We start from the raw sequence: 23,570 nt of genomic DNA, 5'->3' as shown, positions 1-23,570 counted from the left end.
GGACCACCTACAACCGGCAGTCATGCCGGAGCTCCGCTAAGGAAGCGCCGGCATGACTGCTGATTGTCTCCCGCTCCAGTCGCTGCATAAGTCATCCCCTGAAAATAAGACAGGTCATATATTTCGGAAGAGAATTTAATATGAGACACTGTCTTATTTTCGGGGAAACAGGATAGCATCTGCCAATTCTATTTTCCAAATGAGCTGGTAAAACCTTTACATGTCTGTACGGAAAAACGTAGTTCCTACATCTGTGTCTGTATGACCATGGCTAATTTTCTTCCAACAAATTTTGCACAGTGCCATGGATTTGTCATTAAGTAATTGTCAGGATCTGGGGTTGCTAGGTGGAGTGGCATACATACACAAGTCCAGTTTCTTTAGTCCAAAACAATAGTAGAGTTTTATTTTCACTCAATAAAGGTAGTGCAGCAACAAAAGGAAACAATACAAAAATAAATCCCCAAAGTGTGGACTGGAGGGGGGTGGAATGACAGGTCCCACTACCAACCTACCTGTCATTCCTAAAAATCCAGCCCAATACTGAGCATTTACCGAAATGCTCAGCTAACGAAAGTTGTCTGCTGAGAACAAACATTCCTGGAGTTTTCTCATCTCACCCACCTGAGTAGTCTGGGTGAGATCTACACCCCCTCCATTACCTGACCAGCCATCTGCTTACAGTAGTGTAAAAAAAAGTCATGGTAGATGACTGCATGTGGTCTGCTGCCACCAATATAGGCAATTATATAGGATAATATATAGGAAATATATAGGAATATATATAGGAAATATATAGGAAATATAGGAAACATGTCTTCCAGTGCCACCACTACCTATTTTTGACCATGTGGCTGAAATCATTACTATCAGTGCTGCCTCCACGTTCTCTTATGTCACTTTGTCACCTTGTACAGATTAATGACTGACAATAACCTAGTGTGCCACCAGAAAAGTGCTGGATAATAGAGCAAGTAATGAAAAATGTCATATTTATTCTCCAAAACTACAACTCTTTGGCTACTGGTAGTGCTGTCAAGACCTAAAGTAATGTTGCTATTGCAACCCACATTCTTATTGTTTCTTACCTCTTGCTTTAGCCTGTTCCCTGCTCATGACATTTTACTATACTTATATGGCCAGTCAAAATTATATACTACGTCACAGTCTCACTGGATTGAGGTAGTGAAAGGGGCAGTTTTTGTTGTTGTTGTTCTTTACAAAAAAATGATTAAGTCAGAAATGCATAGTACGGGTGCATATAAGAAACCTTCCAATATATCTTATCTAATATACAGTGGGGCAAAAAAGTATTTAGTCAGTCACCAATAGTGAAAGTTCCACCACTTAAAAAGATGAGAGGCATCTGTAATTTACATCATAGGTAGACCTCAACTATGAGAGACAAAATGAGAAAACAAATCCAGAAAATCACATTGTCTGATTTTGTAAGAATTTATTTGCAAATTATGGTGGAAAATAAGTATTTGGTCAGTAACAAAATTTCATCTCAATACTTTGTTATATATCCTTTGTTGGCAATGACAGAGGTCAAACGTTTTCTGTAAGTCTTCACAAGGTTGGCACACTCTGTTGTTGGTATGTTGGCCCATTCCTCCATGCAGATCTCCTCTAGAGCAGTGATGTTTTGGGGCTGTCGCTTGGCAACACGGACTTTCAACTCCCTCCAAAGGTTTTCTATAGGTTTGAGATCTGGAGACTGGCTAGGCCACTCCAGGACCTTGAAATGCTTCTTACAAAGCCACTCCTTCGTTGCCCTGGCAGTGTGTTTTGGATCATTGTCATGTTGAAAGACCCAGCCACGTTTCATCTTCAATGTCCTTGCTGATGGAAGGAGGTTTGCACTCAAAATCTCACGATACTTGGCCCCATTCATTCTTTCATGTACCCGGATCAGTCGTCCTGGCCCCTTTGCAGAGAAACAGCCCCAAAGCATGATGTTTCCACCCCCATGCTTTACAGTAGGTATGGTGTTTGATGGATGCAACTCAGTATTCTTTTTCCTCCAAACACGAAAAGTTGTGTTTCTACCAAACAGTTCCAGTTTGGTTTCATCAGACCATAGGACATTCTCCCAATACTCTTCTGGATCATCCAAATGCTCTCTAGCAAACTTCAGACGGGCCCGGACATGTACTGGCTTAAGCAGTGGGACACGTCTGGCACTGCAGGATCTGAGTCCCTGGCGGCGTAGTGTGTTACTGATGGTAGGCTTTGTAACATTGGTCCCAGCTCTCTGCAGTTTATTCACTAGGTCCCCCCGCGTGGTTCTTGGATTTTTGCTCTTGTGATCATTTTGACCCCACGGGGTGAGATTTTGCGTGGAGCCCCAGATCGAGGGAGATTATCAGTGGTCTTGTATGTCTTCCATTTTCTAATTATTGCCTATTGCAGATTCAGTCTTCCCAGCCTGGTGCAGGGCTACAATTTTGTTTCTGATGTCCTTTGACAGCTCTTTGGTCTTCACCATAGTGGAGTTTGGAGTCTGACTGTTTGAGGGTGTGCACAGGTGTCTTTTTATACTGATAACAAGTTTAAACAGGTGCCATTACTACAGGTAATGAGTGGAGGAAAGAGGAGACTCTAAAAGAAAAAGTTACAGGTATGTGAGAGTCAGAAATTTTGATTGTTTGTAGGTGACCAAATACTTATTTTCCACCATAATTTGAAAAAAAATTCTTACAAAATCAGACAATGTGATTTTCTGGATTTGTTTTCTCATTTTGTCTCTCATAGTTGAGGTCTACATATGATGTAAATTACAGACGCCTCTCATCTTTTTAAGTGGTGGAACTTGCACTATTGGTGACTGACAATACTTTTTTGCCCCACTGTATAAGTTTTACATTAGTTTATACATTAGTCTGTGAACAGGGAGAATTTTGGACTATAACCCATCGTTCACATCTACGTTGGTATTCCGCATGGGGACCCCCCCGAACGGAATACCAAACACAATTGCAAGCGCTGTGCAGTAAAAGCACACGGACCCCATGGACTACAATGGGGTCCATGTGTTTGCCGCGCGCTGCCCACACGAATCAAGCAGACAGGAAAGTAGATTGTGAACTACTTTCCTCTACGCATGTGTACTTTCCTCTATGTGGAGATCTGGCAGTAAGAACAAAGACCCCCATAATAGTCTATGGGGATCCGTGTGCTTTTACTGCAATTGCGTTTGGTATTCTGTTCACGGGGGTTCCTATGCGGACTCCCCCGGACAGAATACCAAACCAAATAGATATGTACCAACCCTTAGATGCAGACACTTGTTAACAATATATTTTCTGGCTAAAAAGTTTCTTATAGCCTGAAATATATCATATTAATTTACCCTTAATTACTTTTCAAAATTGTTTTTCAATTTCGACATCTGTTCAGAACATTTAAATTAAGAAGAATAAAACAAAAATGTGAACCTTACTGTTGCCAATTCATCAAACTTTCCAAACAGTTCATTTAACAGCTTAACCAACTCTTGAGCTGTGCATTGGGATGCCAAACTTGTGAAGCCAACAATATCTGCAAATAAAATGCTGAAAAGAGAGACAAATGTTAGAGCTTATAAGGTATTTTGATGATGTAATTAAGAAAAAAAATTGTTAACAAAATTAGCAGTTTAATTGATAACAGGCTAAAAGTATTTATAATTTAGGCTAAGGCCCCGCGGAACAGACCACAGTGGAAATGTACTGTGTTTTTTCCCACAGTGCTTTTCACAGAAAGACTGCAGAGTTTTCTTCCGTGGATTTTCTGTCCCTATTATACCTATATGGCAACCACCAGCGTTTCCAAAGGTATAATGGATATGTTAATTTTCCATTATTATTAGGCCACTCGCGGTGCATATCCTCCCGGGCTACATCACAGGCTTACACGAAATGGGTAGAGATAGAGAAGCTGTGGCTTGCTCCTATGCACTCCAGTGCTCTCTTGTGGGCCTGCTCCCCCCTTTCCCCACTGTTCTCCACTTTGGGTCCGATATATTTCACTACAGCAATCTGGACCATCTGTTCTAGACTTTTTTCCCTTGCTTCATGGAACTCTTCCATGATCTCCTTCCTAGGTCGTGCCTATAGCATCTAGCCTACTTGGTTGACCCTTTGTACTTGTAGCTCAAGCCCTTTGATTATTTTACCTCTGCAATGGTCATTCCATCAAACTGAGTGGTTCCATGATCGCCAAATTACACATTTTACATTTATTTTATCTGGTTCCTTGAAATTTACGACCCCTACTGCTTTTGAGAGGTTGTAACATGCAGATACAAAAGGCCTGATCAGTGCAATTTACCAGCTCCTGCTTTCCCTCAGAGTTCAGCCTCCTCCTGTTCACAGATATATCACTAGGTAGGAGGAAGTGCTTGGCCACCCAATCTCCCTCATTCAATGGCAGATTATTTGGTCCGTGCATCTAAGTCCTCAACACATATGACGTTTAAAGAGATGCAATATAAATTACTAATACATTGGTATCACACCCCTGCTTTGCTTCACACCCTGAATCCTATAATCCCCTTGGTTTGTTAGAGACGTAATCCTGCTCTGGACTTGCTGTACCACATATTTTGGGATTGCTCCTTGATAAGAGGTTTTTGGAGAGGAAACTTTACTGATAGCCTCTTTCAGCAGGGTGTAACCCTGGACCCGCTCACTCTCTCTCTGAGACATTTGAGTAAGATTTCAGCAAGACTTTTTCTTTATCTCTCCATGGCTGACAAAACTCTCATTGCCTTCCCTCCTTCCGTCTGATATGGACCTACTTGCATGGGTTAAGGATGTTCATAATCTAGAATATTTGATGACTAGTATTAATAACACAGTTCCAGCTTTCGACCTGATCTGGTCCCCTTGGGACACTTACCACACATTACAGGGTCTTTGATCATTCCCTCCCCTTTTTCCCCTACCATCCCTTGTCTATCTTATATATTCGTTTTATACCTTCATGTAATATTTCCTATGTAATATTTTTAAACTTTTTTTTTTTATTGTATTGTAATTTTTCTCTGCCTGTTATTCTGAAAAGTTAATAAAGTTAATAAAAATTACAGTTGAAAAAAAAATAAAGATTCATATAATCAAATGCCAGAGGCCCCCATTCCGCATGGATGTGTCCACCAACCCACTCCTAACATCACTGCCTGCCAATGGGTAGGAATTTAACTGCCACATGCAGTCATAGAGACAAAGAAGCAATGGGAACAAAGCCCAACTTTCACCTGGCTACAAATAAGCATGCTTCTTAACAGGAGAAAAGACAGCAGGAGAGAGAGCAATGACATGGAATCGTATAGCAGGAGACTGTCACTCCGAGCAAATCCACTAGGTGTCAGCAGATAACAATCAGAAAGCAAGCAAGTCCCTTCAAACTGGATAATCCTGTACAGGCTAATAGAAAGTTAATAGTTTAAGTAGAGCAGACCAGTCGAGGCAAAAAAAAGTAACAATAACTACAATCAAAATGTAATACTGATCTCATCCCTCTTTCTCCTTCCTTCAAAGAGTGTATAATAAATTAGATCATTTTGTTGGCACTTCAATTTGTTGAGATTGGGGCAGTCATCACAGACCTGGTGAGAAGTGGCAGACAGCTGAGGGTGAAAGGGTACCAATGAGACCATGAAGACAGGCTGCAGAGTCTGGACAATAGGTTTTGCAGCTGCTTTGGTAGTTAATAGAGGTTCTCTCACTTCAGTCCAGCAGATGTAGGACTGCGCTGATCCACAAAGTAGCAAAGGAGTGGAGAACCAGGAAAAGGGCAATAACTGCTCATTCACATGGCGTACCAATATGGTGTGGTTCATGGCAGGGAGATGAATGTTCATTAAGAACGGGGCCTCGGGGGCTCAGAAAAAGAAAGATGTGCTGCTGCTTTTGCGTGCAGGATGTATTCATACAATACCCATCATCAGAATCATTCTATTACTAGCTGCCACAAGTAATAGCACATATACAAAAATATTGCAGCATATTGTATGAGTGATGAGCTAATTGCTTTTTCAAACCTTCGAGTGCAGTGATGGCGAACCTTTAAGGGAACAAGTGCCCAAACTGCAACCCGAAACCACTAATTTATCACAAGTGCCAACACGGAAATTTAAACTTAACCACTTCAGTACCAGGCCAATTTGTGGTCCAGGACCAGACATAGTTTATGGGTTTTTTTGTATGTGCGGTTTTGAGGGATATAAAATTTTTCTCATATGTCTCATTCAACTAATTTCTGTGTCTTTTTTCGGTGACACATAGGGATTTATTTTTATGTTGTTTTTACTTTTGTATGTGTTTTAATTTTTTTTATATTCGGGAAAATATAGACAAAATAGGAGGGAAATCGTGTCTCTTTTTCACTTTTTTAAAAAAATTTAATAACACAAAGTGCTACTGAATAACCTTACAAAATAGTTTTTCCTCTCCATTATGGTAATTTTTATTTTGTATGGTGTCGACGGGGAAGGGGGGGCTCTAATTATTATTTTATTTATTTTTTTAAATTATTTTATTTACATTTTTTTTTAAAAAAATCACTTTTTTGTATTAGAGACTGATTTCCACTGCAACTGGAGCTGGTATATTTAGCCCCAGTTGCAGGGGGAATATAGCCACTTGCACATTAGTATATACAGCTTACACAGCTGATGTGGGTCCTGTAGGACACAGCAGCTCTTGTAAGATGTTGATCCTGGTCGATCATGTGACCGCAGGTTCAGAGGCCGGCCGCATCATGGTGGTGCCCATAGATGTGCATTGAGCACTGTATACACAGCGATTGAGAAGACTGCCTAATCTGTGGGAGCTACGGCTGAAGGTAGAGCAAGCTCCCAATTTCAGCAGCTGCACAATCTCGTGCAGCTGCCGTGTTCTGCTTGGACGTATCGGTACGTCCTGTCAGAATAGGAAACCACCTTCCGGATGTACAGTATATAATCTATGGGCAGTCCGGAAGTGGTTAAAGGGAGTCTATCATTTGTAATAGTCGTTTTTACCTAAGCATATCTTTGCGTAGCCTTTAGAAAGGCTATTCCAGGCATACATTTTATCCTATCATCGGTGCCGCCATTTTTTAATTATCTTGGATTTAGTTATATGCAAATTAGCCAGCACTGAGCACCGGAAACCTTGTAACTGTTGCTTGAGCACCGCAGCATTATCATCATCTGCCTTCCCCTTATCACCGCCCTCTGGAAGCAGTGAAGAAATGTAGGAGGAGGCATGCTGTGTAAAGAAGGAGGCGGTCAGAAGGGGAAGGCTGCTGATGATGATGCTGCGGTGCTCAAGCAACAGTTAGAAGGGCTACTGGTGCTCCGTGCTGGGTAATTTGCTAGAAGCACTTTTCTCTCCGCATGTTTTGTGCGGAAACCACACGAACTCCATTATATTTATATTCCAAATCGTGGTAAAACATAGAAGGATCTGCGACACTTGTTCAGTAAATTTTAAAATCCAATGATTTTATTCATATTTTCTTCTTTAAAAATTCACAAAAAACACTCCATGTAGATAGAAAAAACACAAAATAGTTTTTCCAAAACCGCAGCTTTGATGTAAGGGTCCGTAACTCGGAGCTTTTTAAAACAACTTCTTTATTTCATCTTCTTAAAAAATCAGTTCGCCACCTTAGGCTGAGGCACACATTCATAGACAACACATAGTGAAGACAAAATAGACACTGGACATAGTGAATTTAAAAATCGCTATGAAACTGACGCGTTTCGGAACGTCCAAAGCGTTCCTTAATCATAGTGAAACTAGCCTAAACTTTGCTAGCAGTGAAAAACTTTATATACACTGTAGAAAAACCTGACAAAGGGTGGGTCTGTCTTTTCTCATTAGTACCAGCTGGTCAACTTGACCTAGGTTCATTTGTTTTTCAAACCCTTCTTAGTCAGACACTACATAAAATGGAAAGAATTGCTAATTATATATGAAGAATATTCCAAAGTGAAGTTATAAAGTGAAGTTATAAACTGCTCAAGGTATCTATCAATCAAACAATTACTGTCAGAACTCCATTCATTGATAAGCAGATTATCGCAAACTTTTTTTTCCTTCTCCATGCGTAAATGTGCAATATTACATTCTCTATTATAACTCCCAAGGTGATTAACTTGCAGAGTCCAAAGTCCCACATCTCACTAACATGGAGAATGGTAGAGACATCCTCAAATACTATATATGCTATGTAAAATTTTAAATGGATATCGAGATTTAACCAGACTCCAAGATAACATAACAAACTCTACTGGGGGGAATATATGTTTCATATTAAAGGGATAGTTTGTCCCTAACAAAGGGAGAGAAGAGAAAGAGATGTGTATTTATATTCTCTTCAACCTAAGAAGACCGATGAGACCTAAATTCAAATCTAAAAGAAAGTTTTTACCACACATGAGAATACATATGTTGCAATATTGTACTATCATATTATATACTACAAACAGAGTAGAGATTTATCAAAATATGAATGCTAAGTCAGACTTAGCATTCATTCCATCTGGTTGTCGACAGCCAAAGCGGAGGATCCATAATGCCTCTTTTTTAAGCAGCATTTTTTTTCCTATTACCTCCTCTGATATTATCATTAACCATCTCGATTCCCCAAAAGGTAAAGTTATCAACATTACCCCCATGTATACTAGAAAAATGTTTTGATGCTCCTGAAATTCCCTCCGTTTCCAACTTCTTACTGTCCCTGATATGTTCGGCTATTCTGACCTTTAATGGTCTAGTAGTGCTGCCTACATAGTCGAATTTGCAGGCTGAGCATTTGATACAATATACTGTATATTTAGAAGTACAGTTAATATTAGAGTTGAATTTTACTTTGAAATTAGTTTTAAAACTACTTAGTTCTTCCGTATCAGCCGTAAAAGGACAGCTTTTACATTTAGGTCTGCCACACCTAAACGACCCCTTTTTTTCCCCTATAGAACTAGTATCAAGAGGTTTTAAAAAACTGGGGGATAAATCATTTCCCAATGAAACTCCCTTTTTGGGAACGAACTGAAGTCCTTTTTCAAGAATTCTTTTTACCGTGTCATCAAGCTCCAAAATAGATAAATTATTTTTAATAATTTTTTTTATAGAATTAAATTGTGGACTATAATTGGTTGAAAACACTGTTGCTTCATCTAAATCATGGTTAGTTTTTACTTTTTCCTCAAAAAGTTTTTCCCTCTCTCTTAGTTCTACTTTGTTTAATGCTTGATTTAATATTTTTTTAGAGTAACCTCTTTTTTGGAGCCTGTTAATAACCTCTTGGCTCTCATGTACATAGTCACCCTCCCTGTTACACGCACGTTTTGCTCGAATTAGTTCCCCCACGGGGATCCCTCTTATCGTGGCTGTAGGGTGGCAACTATCAGCCTTCAAAATTGTATTTCCTGCTGTAGGTTTCCGATACAGCTTTGTAATTACTTTTCCTGTGTCTACACACCCCAGCAACGTGACATCTAAAAAATTAATTGATGAAAAACTATGTTGATGTGTAAAACTGAGACCATATTCATTTTTATTCAGAAAAGAAATAAAATCTGGTATGGGCGCCACATCTCCGACCCACACTATTAGTAGGTCGTCGATGTAGCGCCCATACCAGAAAACCGAATCAATAAACGGATTAATCGGTGAAAAAATAAATTTTTCTTCCCAAAATGATAAAAATAAATTTGCAAGTGAAGGTGAGAAGGGGGCTCCCATAGGAGCCCCCTTGATCTGCAAATAAAAAGTGTTCAAAAAAACAAAATAGTTATGTGTAAGTAAAAAAGAAGTAACTGAAAGAATATACTCACACATCGCTGGGGTGTATAGACTATACTTATAAAGTTGGTAAGCCAGAGCATCGAGGGCATCCCCGTGGGGGATACTAGGATAAAGAGAGCTGACGTCACATGCAAGCCACGATTTGTTTTTATCCCAATCAAATTTATCAAAAATTTTTAATATTTCACGGCTATCTTTAATGTGACCCATGGTGCGGTAAACTAAGGGCTGGAGTATCTTATCCAACCATGCCCCGGGTCGCTCATTAAGGGAGTTACGTCCAGATATTATAGGACTTTAGGAAGACCATATATAGTTGGTATAGTAGGTGTAGGGTTAAGTAAGTAATCACTCTCTGCTTTATTAAAAATTCCTAAAGCTTCCCCTTCTTTAATGAGGATTTCAAGACCCTTTTTATAGGCTGCAGTTGGATCCTCTTTTAATTTTAAATATGTTTTTTCATCTTCCAGAATAGTATGACAGCCTTCTACATAGTCTTTATAGTCCATAACAATTGTCATCCCCCCCTTATCGGCCCTCTTAATAATGAGATTATTAGTTTTTTTTAGTTTTTTAATGGCTTCTCTCTCTTTTCTTGTAAGGTTATTGTTTTTTCTACCTCTATTGCTTTTGAGTTTACTTTCCAGCTCAACTAATTCTTCTTCCACCTTTTGTTGAAAAAGGTGGAAGCAAGGATTTCTAGTTTTTGTAGGATAGAAATCTGGGTTTTTTCTATCCACTTTGACATTTTCAATACTTTTTATTGTCTTATCATTTTCATAATCCAGATCTACTAAACATTGTGCCGCTACATGCTCTTTTAAAGTTGCGTTTAATGGTAAAGATTTTCTATTCCAAATGATGTTTTCAGAAGTACTAGTAGTCAGTGTCTGTTTGTCATTCTCCTCAAAAAAATGTTTTTTTATTGTCAAAGTTCTAACAAACTTGTTAATGTCCATCACTGTTTGAAACATATTAAATTGTCTCGTAGGAACAAAATTTAGTCCACGATCCAGTAATTCTAATTCAGCTTGTGAAAGATTGGTTGAAGAAAGATTTAATACACCATATTGGTTTTCCGTGTTGGTTAATTCCGTGCCCTCATGGTGTAACGAGGTCTTTTGTTTCTTTTTTCTTTTCCCTCGTCTGGTGACGATTCGTCCCCGTTTTTTGACCCCGAATTATGGCCGTATTGCTTTCGCCTATTTTTATGGGACTCCATACTGCTGTTAAAACTTTCAAAGGTATCACCTGGTTCTTTGTCCGTGTCCAACGAGGAAATGTCAGTTTGATCTACCGAACTGAATGAAACACTCCTTTTATTTCTGGGTCGTGCACCCTTTTGATAATTTTGTTTCAAAATAGATCTTGGGAATGGTGAAGATGTTTTTGGAGGTTTTTTATAGATGTATCCAGAGATATAGTCTTGTACATCACGCTCAAACTTCTTTTTCTTGATCTCCATGATCTTATTTTCTACAGTTTCGAGTCTCTTATTTACATTATCCTCCCATTCCTTGGCTTTATCAGACATTTTGATTTTATCAAGTTTTTCTTGTATTTGACTAATTTCTTCCTTCACTTTAATGAACTTAGATTCTTCATGTTGTACGATCAACTTCATAAGTTTTAACGAACAATCACTGAGGATATTGTTCCATGATTTTAAAAATATATCGTCGTACAAAAAAGTAGGCAGTTTGTGTAGCCTCAGCCCTCTTGGGATCATTTCCCTTTCTATATATTGGGTTAAGGTGATTTTATCCCAAAATAGCTTAAGCTCTTGCACTAGCAATTTCTCCTTATTTCTAATTAACTCTTTAACCTCTTTTAGTTCTTCATTCATTAATCCACTTGAATTACCAAACACTGCTGCAATTTTATCACGTTTGGTGGCTGTAGTGCTATCCATTTTAAACACTTTAATACTTTGAAAATGTATAATACAAATTTCTTCCTAGGGAGCTCAAACTTTATAGAGTCAAACAAAGTTACCAAATACAAAGAGAAAGATATAAAGTAGCTCACCCTTGTCGTCCTTTATAGTATCAAGATTGGTGCACGACCCTATTCTCCTTGACTCACTGGAGTGAATTTATACAAAATAGTTTTTCCAAAACCGCAAAAAAAGTTTGCGATAATCTGCTTATCAATGAATGGAGTTCTGACAGTAATTGTTTGATTGATAGATACCTTGAGCAGTTTATAACTTCACTTTATAACTTCACTTTGGAATATTCTTCATATATAATTAGCAATTCTTTCCATTTTATGTAGTGTCTGACTAAGAAGGGTTTGAAAAACAAATGAACCTAGGTCAAGTTGACCAGCTGGTACTAATGAGAAAAGACAGACCCACCCTTTGTCAGGTTTTTCTACAGTGTATATAAAGTTTTTCACTGCTAGCAAAGTTTAGGCTAGTTTCACTATGATTAAGGAACGCTTTGGACGTTCCGAAACGCGTCAGTTTCATAGCGATTTTTAAATTCACTATGTCCAGTGTCTATTTTGTCTTCACTATGTGTTGTCTATGAATGTGTGCCTCAGCCTAAGGTGGCGAACTGATTTTTTAAGAAGATGAAATAAAGAAGTTGTTTTAAAAAGCTCCGAGTTGCGGACCCTTACATCAAAGCTGCGGTTTTGGAAAAACTATTTTGTATAAATTCACTCCAGTGAGTCAAGGAGAATAGGGTCGTGCACCAATCTTGATACTATAAAGGACGACAAGGGTGAGCTACTTTATATCTTTCTCTTTGTATATAGAAAAAACACATACGAAAGATAATCGGACAAGACAATATAAAAACCGCTGTCAGTAACGCATTATTATGCGTTACTGACAGCGGTTTTTATATTGTCTTGTCCGATTATCTTTCGTATGTGTTTTTTCTATCTACATGGAGTGTTTTTTGTGAATTTTTAAAGAAGAAAATATGAATAAAATCATTGGATTTTAAAATTTACTGAACAAGTGTCGCAGATCCTTCTATGTTTCACCACGATTTGGAATATAAATCTTTTGGATCCTCAGTCCCGGAGGCGTTTCGGATGGTGCACCTTGTTCATCAGGAAAGGGTGAGCGATATTGGACTTTTCTTTTTTTGATATTGAGAACTCCATTATAGTCTATGGGGTCTGTGGGTTTCCTTTAGGAAGTGGACAACCCGAACGCATGTGTACCAGGCCTTACACGTTTGTTTATTTTATTTTTATTATGCATTTTTTAATTAAAAGGGTTTTTAAGTTTTTATTATTCATTTATTTTTTACACTTTCTTTTTAACTTTTAAGGAAACAGCCTAAAACACCTTAAGTACACATACTTATTTTTCAAATCGGATAACTCCCTGTCAGGGCAGTTGCTAACAATTACTGACAATTCAGGGGCTCAATAAAAGTGGCATGACATCCAAAAACCAAACTGTGCTTCAAACACCAAAATAGCGCACCTTCCCTTTTGTGCCTCGCTGTGCTCAGGCAGCAGTTTATACCCACATATGACATTGTTAAGTATGTTATCCTTTGTACACCAGTGTCTCACACAAGTGGGCGTAAACTGCCATTTGGGCACAGGAGGGTGGAGATGTGTCTTTTGAAGCGTATATTTAGATTGTGAGAAGTTGAGTAAAAACATTCAGCATGCCCAAAATTCATAAATAATAAAATATAACTTTTACTTCATAGCGAGTTAAAACATCTTACAACATGGATCCAGACTTTTCTCGTCTTCTTATCCTGGATCCATGTTGTAAGATGTTTTAACTTGCTATGAAGTAAAAGTTATATTTTATTATTTAAGAATTTTGGGCATGCTGAATGTTTTTACTCAACTTCTCACATTTTGCATATCCTATCAGTCTGGGATTTCCGCGCAGCCCTCCTTATACATACAGTAGTTATTCCTTGGATTATTTTTAGGTAGAGCTTTTTTTTTCTTTTTGTATATTTAGACTGTTAGATTTTGAACACCATGTCATATTTGCAGATACCCTAAAATTGCCCCTACAAAATGGGATCACTTCTTGGGGAATTCCAATTTATTGACATCTTCAGGGCTTTGCAAAAACAATTTTTGTGTCCCCGGGATAGCCCACTTAATAGATTTAGAAGTGCATGTCTCTGAAGACACAAAGTGAGTACAACGTATTGGGCATGTTTCATTAAAAATTTCAATTTTCATTTTGTACAATTTTTGGGAAGCACTTTTAGGCCTAATTAATACCCCTTGAAAAATTCCTTGAGGGGTGTAGTTTCTAAAATGGGGTTACTTTTGAGGGGTTTCCATTGTACCGGTATTTTAGGGGCTCTGCAAATACAACATGGTCCCTGAAAACTATTTCAGTAAAGTCTGCTCTCCACAAGCCAAATAGCTGTCTATCGATTATGAGTCCCGCCATGTTCCCATACAGCTGTTTACAACCACATACTGGGCATATTTGTGTTCAGGAGAAATTATATTACAAGCTTTGTTGTGTTTTTTCTTCTTTATCCACTTGTAAAAATTTAAAATATCATGCTAAATAGATGGCTTATTGGAAAAAAAACCCTAATTTTTAATACTCACATCCCAATTCTAATAGAATCTGTGAATCAGCTGTGGGATCAAAATGCTCACCATACCCTTTGAGAAATTACTTGAGGGTTGTAGTTTCTAAAATGGGATCACTTTTGGGGGGTTTACATTGTACTGGTACTTTATACAAATATGACATGGCACCTGAAAACTATTCCAGCAAAATCTGACCTCCAAAAGCTTTATAGTGCTCTTTCCATTCTGAGCCCCACCATACTCCCATACAGCAGATTACAACCTCATATTGGGTATTCCAGTGTTCAGGAGAAACAACAAACTTTGGTAGAGCTTTTTCTCCTTTATCCACTTGTGAAAATGAAACATTTGGAGCTAAATTTCTGGATTTCTGGAAAGTATTTTTTTAATTTTCATGTCCCAACTTTAATAAAATCTATGAAACAGCTGTGGGGTCAAAATGCTTATTATATCCCTTGCTATGTTCTGAGAGGGGTGTAGTTTCCAAAACTGGGCCACTTTTGGGGGTTTCAATTGTATTGGTACTTTAGGGGCTCTGCAAATGCAGCATGACTCCTGAATACTAATCCAGCAAAATCTCCCCTTCAAAAGCCAAATAGCACTCTTTCAATCCCGAGGCCTGCCATGTACCCCTACAGCAGATTATGACCACAAATAGGGTATTGCCGTATTCAGGAATAATTGTTGAACAAACTATGTGGGGCTTTTTCTCCTTTAACTCCTTGTGGAAATGAAAACTTTGTAGATAAAGTGACTTTTTAGTAATTTTTCATTTAAACATACCAATGTTAATAAAATCTGTGAAATAGCCCTGGGGACAAAATGCTCACTATACCTCTTGATAAATTCTATCAAGGGTGTAGTTTCCAAAAATGGGGTCACTTTAGGGGGGTTTCCAATGTATTGGTACTCTAGTGGCTCTGCAAATGAGAAATGGCACCTGAAAATTTTTCCAGCAAAATCTGGATCTTGTGAAATGATTAAAGGGTTTACAAACTTCCCAAATGCTGTTTTGAATTATTTGAGGGGTGCAGTTTTGAAAATGTGGTGATTTATGGGGGTTTCTAGTATATAGGCCACTTCAGAACTGAAGTGGTCCCTAAAAATTGAGTTTTGGAAATTTTCTTGTAAATTTTAGAAATTTTTAAAATTGTGATTTTTTTTTCTTCCAAATGTCCATCAAACATCCTATTTTTTTTTATAAATAAATACAAAATTATTGATCGATGTTTGCTACTAACATGAAGTACAATGTATCATGAAAAAAATAATCTCAAAATCACTCAAGTTAGGCCTGGTTCTTGTCTGCATTCAGTAACCCATTTGGGGAGTCCGCATGGTGACCCCCCCGAACGGACTACTGAACTCATTGGCAAGCGGCGAAAGCACACGGACCCCATAGACTATAATGGGGTCCGTGTGCTTTCCGTGTGGTGACCCCACGAATCATGCAGATAGAAAAGTAGATTGTAAAGTACTTTTCTGTCCGCATGTATCATGTGGAGACCGTGCAGAAAGCACACGGACCCCGTCATAGTCTATGGGGTTTGTACGCTTTCACTACACAACGCTTGCCAATGCGTTCGGGGGGCTTATTTCCCATTGATTTCAATGGCTTCCGCGCGGAAAACGGAACTCATTGAAGTCAATGGGAGACTTCAAAAATACATTCTTGAGGCAGGGTTAGCATCCAAGAACAGAAGAGAACCAAATAGCCAGGGCCACTTGAATACCAAGATCGGATTTATTAAAATACAATACCAAACAGGAAAACAATCGGGTGCCCCTGGTCATCACATACAACCCACACCTGGAGATGCTAAGAGGAATCACATGCAAACTACGTCCACTATTGCAAAAACATGATAGACAGCCACCTAATCTCAGAAATATGATCATTAGGATCCTACTGATACCTCCAACTACAAACAGAACATATCTGTGCGGACAGAAAAAATGCAAAACATGCCAACACATACTGACTACAGACCAGATAAAGATTCGGATGCGGATGAACTCACACCGTCACACGATTACAGCGCAGAGAATGGACCTCCCTGTGCCAAAACACTTATGCAATCAAAATCATAATATTATCTATGACATAAACATTTTGGTGTTAAGGGGGAATTTCAATCAAAGAGTGACAGAAGAGTATGGGAATATAAACTCATGACCACCTTTGACACATTACAGAGGGGTTTAAATCTGTCATTTTACAAAAACTAGGCATCACATCACTAATCAAAGGGATCATAAAACTCAGAGAGCCATCCTTTGAACTGATAGTTTGTTTTTTTAACTTATTTGTGTGTGTACTGCTTTGCATCACTTTTCACTTGATTCCTTTGCCCTTTTTATGTATAAATATGCTTCCCTTCAGAAATTATGTCATACCTATGCCTGATAAAGAGCCCTGAGTAGTCTCAAAAGCTTGTCATCATTTTTGTTAGCCATTAAAAAGGTATCAACTACTGAAGACTCAATCTTTATATTTAATATCTACTGGCTAATCCGGTACAAAGATATATTTTTCCTTATATTATGGGGATGGCATACATAGCCACATGCCTAATTATTAATCTAGGAAAGATCATTAGAGAATTGTGATGCAGGATTTTGGATCACAATGGATACATCCAACGGAGAGAAGATCAGCCCTTTAGTTTACACGTGTGGAAGCACCATGGGTGTGGTCATGTGACCGCTGAGGCCAATCAGTGAAGGGCCTGAATGTCTGTGACATCATTTAGTACAATGCTGGAAGAGACCCAGGGAAGAGCGGAACTACAATGGAGCAACTGGGACAGGTCATTTTTTTAAAAACTTTAAAAGTTTAGCCTGGACAACCCCTTTAAACTTGATGGTATGGACAATGCCATTTCATTTCCTTCCTTTATTTATATAACATACCATCTGTATTATTATGACATCTTTCATATGTGGTTCTGCTCATCATCTCCACCCCCTTTTGATCCTGTATACTTTTTGGTTTTAAATAAATCTATATTAACTATACAGCCAGGTCACATATAATTAGAATATGGTTTTATTGATAGACGACCATATTGTAAATTTATGGAGATTGAATTAGAAGTCATACCTCTGGTATTATTATGTACATTTTTTTTTTTTATGCCATAATGATGTGGTGATTAATGTAGTGATGTTTTGCTCTCAGTCCATTTATCAGAACTGGCATCTATCCAGTATTCATTTCTCCGCTTATTTCCTGCCATATTATAGTTCTTCCATCTATAATAGCTTTTCAAGTAATCTCTTGTTTTTACTAAATGTCTACTTCAAGGTCATCTATGGATATTATACAAATCAATTTAGATTATATCAGTTTGCCTGTCGTATTTGAGAATATATCAGAGGATCATTGTAAAAGTACTGTAATTTTAACCATCTTTCCCTGTATTGAATGCTTCCATTCAGATAGGGCAACCATGATAATAGGATACTGTTAGAATCCTGTGTATTTTGCTAATCTACCACCAGTGGCCGCTATTTCTCTCACACTGAAATATTGTTGCACTTCCATTCCTCACCACTGGAGGCTGCTATGTTAATTTTAGCAATTGCCTTAACAAAGATGACCAATCTATACCAATGTAAAGCCATCTTGTTTTCTGTTTGGGCCTATTTATACCATGTGGCAGTTCAGCCTTTGCTTGAGTATTGTGACTTGTTCCAGTCTCCTGCTTCTCAGAATTGTCTTTCCCAGACTGTTTCTACTCCTTGCTGTATTAACCTTGCGATCTACACTTCAAACTGCACCCCATACTATTGCTCTTCAGTATCTATCTGCTCCTGGCTAATTCCATCTGGCCAATGAATGTCATCAGTGTACACCAGTATTGTAACAAATACATTACATGGTAATAACGGATAGGTTACATCTATACCTCTTTACACGCTGTTTCATAATAGACACTACGACTATATCATTACTTGTTCTCATATACGATCATAGAATTAGCAATGCAGACTGGGAGCATATGTACTTAGTAGAGATGAGCAAACAGTGAAATATTCGAGAGTCAATATTTATTTCGAGTAAAGCCTCAATATTCAACTACTCGATCGAATATTAAATCCCATTATAGTCTATGGGAAAAAATGCTCGTTTCAGGGGAAAACACTATTCGACTAAAGGAGAGTCACCAAGTCCACGAATAGCAGGAGAAGAGTGTTTAGGAGGAGCGCTGTGCAGTTAAAGCGCACGGACCCCATTATAGTCTATGGGGTTTGTGCGCTTTAACTGAACATTGCTTGCAGTTGCGCTGATAAAAGTAAGCTCCCTCGTAACAGCAAGGTGCCAGCTCTTCCAACTAGCAAGGACGAGCCTGCTGCAGAACCAGCATTGTTTTGCCGAAGGCTCCTCCTTGCTAGTCAGGAGAGCTGGCAGCTTGCTGTTACGAGCGAGCTTACTTTTTCTCACAGAAATGAATAGACCAGCTTAGATTGGCCAGTGTGCAGCATTCAGCCAATCAACTCTGGTTCTGCCGGAGGCTCTTCTGTGAGGAGACGGAGTCTAAAATCGGACCACAATGGAGACTGCTGTGGTCCGATCTTAGACTCCGCCTCCTCACAGACGAGCCTCCGGCAGAACCAGCGTTGATTGGCTGAATGCTGTACACTTCTTTTAATAAGCCTATAAGTACAGCATATAGACCTTCAATATCATAAATCTTTGTAGAGTCAGATAAAGTATGTTGGATACAGCCAAGTACAACACAACTGCCTTCTGGAAAGAGTGCCATGTGAGTTGTATTAATGGAATTCATTTATTTGTTAAACTGCTGTGTTAAACTGAAAGCGGATTGGTTGCTATGGGCAACAAATCCAGTTTTATAGTAAGACAGTTTTGTTAAAGGGATTCTATCATTAAAATGAAGCGGAGAGAGACCGTTCCAGACGAAGATGGAGGCAGCGCTGGAGATTTCTCTCATACAGAAAAAAAAACATGATTTTTACCGAACGGCGGCGCGGAGAAGACATCTAAAGGTAGGAGAAGAATAGCCTTTCTTAAGGCTATTCCTACGTGTTAGGAGCAAAAAATGTCATTTTAATGATAGAATCCCTTTAAGGCCTGATCAGCATTATTTTGTAGGGAAACACGTGCAGGTGTTTTTGTGCCTACCCTGCATATTAGTGAGTTTATTACTTGTACCACCTGACTTCTGAGATTCTACCTTGATGTAAAAACCATCAGCCATATTATTAATATACAATTACCAGTAGTCTACACTTGTGTAGGACATGAGCAGGAGACACAGGATAACCTGTAGTTAAATAGTAATCTAGACTCCCTAAGCAGAAATGGGTAAAAATTAGAGATGAGCGAACACTAAAATGTTCGAGGTTCGAAATTCGATTCGAACAGCCGCTCACTGTTCGAGTGTTCGAATGGGTTTCGAACCCCATTATAGTCTATGGGGAACATAAACTCGTTAAGGGGGAAACCCAAATTCGTGTCTGGAGGGTCACCAAGTCCACTATGACACCCCAGGAAATGATACCAACACCCTGGAATGACACTGGGACAGCAGGGGAAGCATGTCTGGGGGCATAAAAGTCACTTTATTTCATGGAAATCCCTGTCAGTTTGCGATTTTCGCAAGCTAACTTTTCCCCATAGAAATGCATTGGCCAGTGCTGATTGGCCAGAGTACGGAACTCGACCAATCAGCGCTGGCTCTGCTGGAGGAGGCGGAGTCTAAGATCGCTCCACACCAGTCTCCATTCAGGTCCGACCTTAGACTCCGCCTCCTCCCGCAGAGCCAGCGCTGATTGGCCGAAGGCTGGCCTATGCATTCCTATGCGAATGCAGAGACTTAGCAGTGCTGAGTCAGTTTTGCTCAACTACACATCTGATGCACACTCGGCACTGCTACATCAGATGTAGCAATCTGATGTAGCAGAGCCGAGGGTGCACTAGAACCCCTGTGCAATCTCAGTTCACGCTAATAGAATGCATTGGCCAGCGCTGATTGGCCAATGCATTCTATTAGCCCGATGAAGTAGAGCTGAATGTGTGTGCTAAGCACACACATTCAGCACTGCTTCATCATGCCAATACAATGCATTAGCCAGTGCTGATTGGCCAGAGTACGGAATTCGGCCAATCAGCGCTGGCTCTGCTGGAGGAGGCGGAGTCTAAGGTCGGACCTGAATGGAGACTGGTGTGGAGCGATCTTAGACTCCGCCTCCTCCAGCAGAGCCAGCGCTGATTGGCCGAATTCCGTACTCTGGCCAATCAGCGCTGGCCAATGCATTCTATTAGCCCGATGAAGTAGAGCTGAATGTGTGTGCTAAGCACACACATTCAGCACTGCTTCATCACGCCAATACAATGCATTAGCCAGTGCTGATTGGCCAGAGTACGGAATTCGGCCAATCAGCGCTGGCTCTGCTGGAGGAGGCGGAGTCTAAGGTCGGACCTGAATGGAGACTGGTGTGGAGCGATCTTAGACTCCGCCTCCTCCAGCAGAGCCAGCGCTGATTGGCCGAATTCCGTACTCTGGCCAATCAGCGCTGGCCAATGCATTCTATTAGCCCGATGAAGTAGAGCTGAATGTGTGTGCTTAGCACACACATTCAGCTCTACTTCATCAGGCTAATAGAATGCATTGGCCAATCAGCGCTGGCCAATGCATTCTATTAGCTTGATGAAGCAGAGTGTGCACAAGGGTTCAAGCGCACCCTCGGCTCTGATGTAGCAGAGCCGAGGGTGCACAAGGGTTCAAGTGCACCCTCGGCTCTCCTACATCAGAGCCGAGGGTGCGCTTGAACCCTTGTGCAGCCTCGGCTCTGCTACATCAGAGCCGAGGGTGCGCTTGAACCCTTGTGCACACTCTGCTTCATCAAGCTAATAGAGTGCATTGGCCAGCGCTGATTGGCCAGAGTACGGAATTCGGCCAATCAGCGCTGGCCAATGCATCCCTATGGGAAAAAGTTTATCTCACAAAAATCATAATTACACACCCGATAGAGCCCCAAAAAGTTATTTTTAATAACATTCCCCCCTAAATAAAGGTTATCCCTAGCTATCCCTGCCTGTACAGCTATCCCTGTCTCATAGTCACAAAGTTCACATTCTCATATGACCCGGATTTGAAATCCACTATTCGTCTAAAATGGAGGTCACCTGATTTCGGCAGCCAATGACTTTTTCCAATTTTTTTCAATGCCCCCGGTGTCGTAGTTCCTGTCCCACCTCCCCTGCGCTGTTATTGGTGCAAAAAAGGCGCCAGGGAAGGTGGGAGGGGAATCGAATTTTGGCGCACTTTACCACGCGGTGTTCGATTCGATTCGAACATGGCGAACACCCTGATATCCGATCGAACATGTGTTCGATAGAACACTGTTCGCTCATCTCTAGTAAAAATGTCCTAGTAAAGGAAAGATTCCCATGTGCTATTTAAACATACATTTTTGCATCTCACATATGCATGCTTTTAACTTCCATGTTATAGAAGGCAAAACCTTATACATAACAGGACAACAAAATGAAAAGACTACTGGCAATGCAAATTATAATGCCAATCATAATCTGTAACAAACTATGCATGAGTCAAATAAGAAGGCTGGGGTTGCACAGCTATCCATCTGTTCACCATCTGCTGCAATATAAGAGCTGATGTTAATTATTTAGTTATACTATGAAAGTAATTTAATATCCACCCTAAGGTTAAGTGGCAAGTAAACCAGATGCAGGCACACACATGTTGCTGTGCAATTTTACGTAAGAATGTCTCCCGGATATTTGTGTATCCATGTTTGTTTTGATAAAAAATATAATATACTGTAGATTACTGTTAAATATAGATGACTTAAAGAACAACCGCCAGCAAGTGCAGTTCTTTGCATCCTTTAATAGCCATGGCTCCACTGATTCCAGCACAGTTGGACGTTTTTTCTTTAGCCCTCAGTCAAGTGGGTGGTACTGGGATAAAGCATACAAGGTGTATGAAAAAAAGCTATGACTCTATCCAATTAGGGTTGGCCAGAGAGCTCTGAGCACGCCACCTTGCCTGCTCCTGCCTGACCCCACCCATTGGACAGCTTATCAGGCAACAAAACTAACTGCAATGATTGCTTAGGATTGCGAAAAAATCCAACTGCACTGGAATCATTGGATCAGCACTTATTAACCTTTTCGCTGCCAAGGGTCTCTGGAAATTTTGCACCTCCAGTAGCCAGAGCAATTTTCACAGTTTTGAGATGGACAAATCAAACCTAAATTGCAACATTAAAAAAGCATCCAACCCCCCCATACCTATATATTTTCTTAAAGTAGACACCTGCAGCATTGTCAGAATGCCACTTGGTACTGTATACGAACAGGCACCTTCATGCAATTTTGATTTAAAGTGAATGTTTTATGAAAAAATGCAAATAAATTATATTAGTTGTTAAAAGCGGAAACCAAACAAAAAATTAAATGCACCAAACCAACTAAAAATAAGAGTTCAACATGTGCAGAGTTCATACATATCACTATGGCCTGAACCCGCAAGCACGTGTCTTCAGAAAATCGCTAGAACTGGAAGGAACAAAATTCTGCTTTGAAGCTGGAAATGTTAAAAAAGTATCATCCTATAAAATGTAGGGATTACACACCATGAAAAGTAAGTGAACCCCTAAACCCTATATATTTTTTGAAAGTAGACAACCTGAAGATTACAAATGTCTTAATGGGTCATCGATAGCCACATCCACCTTCATGCAACTTTGCGACCAACACAAATAATTTTTTGAAAAAATACGCTAAAACACATATTTGCACCTAAAACTCATGTTCAATCTCACATTCATATACAAAATACTTTTAAAATAATAGCTTATGGTGTATACAATGTGTATATATACTATATGTACCGCAAACATCAACTACAACAAGAGCTCGGACTCCCTAAAACACGAATACAGAAGACAAGCAGGATTTTGCTGTTGTTCACTAATATGTTAAAAAGCTATACTGCACCTACCAAACTGTGACTGTGATACCAAAATCTAACTTTTTTCAGAGTACACAGCATGCCGTATATAAAACACAATTTAATAGTTTATATATACAAGCACCTTCATTCAACTTTGCCGCAAACAGAGATTGCTAGCAATAATTGTGCAAAAATTCAAATTTGCCACTAAAGTGCGGCTCAAGAAATCCCTTTCTGCAAACATAATGTACTGTCCATAAAACTGCAATATGTGAGGAGTTCATAC

General features: G+C 39.4%; 1 protein-coding gene across 2 annotated transcripts in view; it reads right to left on the bottom strand.

Annotated features, from left to right (window-relative positions):
• Positions 1 to 23,570, bottom strand: part of ADCY1 (adenylate cyclase 1) — a 219,057-nt gene that overhangs the window by 110,545 nt on the left and 84,942 nt on the right. For both annotated transcript variants that reach the window (XM_075271083.1, XM_075271084.1), the window contains exon 4: positions 3,446 to 3,557. In XM_075271083.1, the coding sequence (XP_075127184.1) occupies positions 3,446 to 3,557 (112 nt within the window). The remainder of the gene's footprint in view (positions 1 to 3,445; positions 3,558 to 23,570) is intronic.

The sequence above is a fragment of the Leptodactylus fuscus genome, chromosome 4 (genome assembly GCF_031893055.1).
Source record: "Leptodactylus fuscus isolate aLepFus1 chromosome 4, aLepFus1.hap2, whole genome shotgun sequence".
NCBI lineage: Eukaryota > Metazoa > Chordata > Amphibia > Anura > Leptodactylidae > Leptodactylus > Leptodactylus fuscus.
Note: the sequence above shows the minus strand (reverse complement) of the source record. Positions and strands in the feature narration are given on the sequence as shown.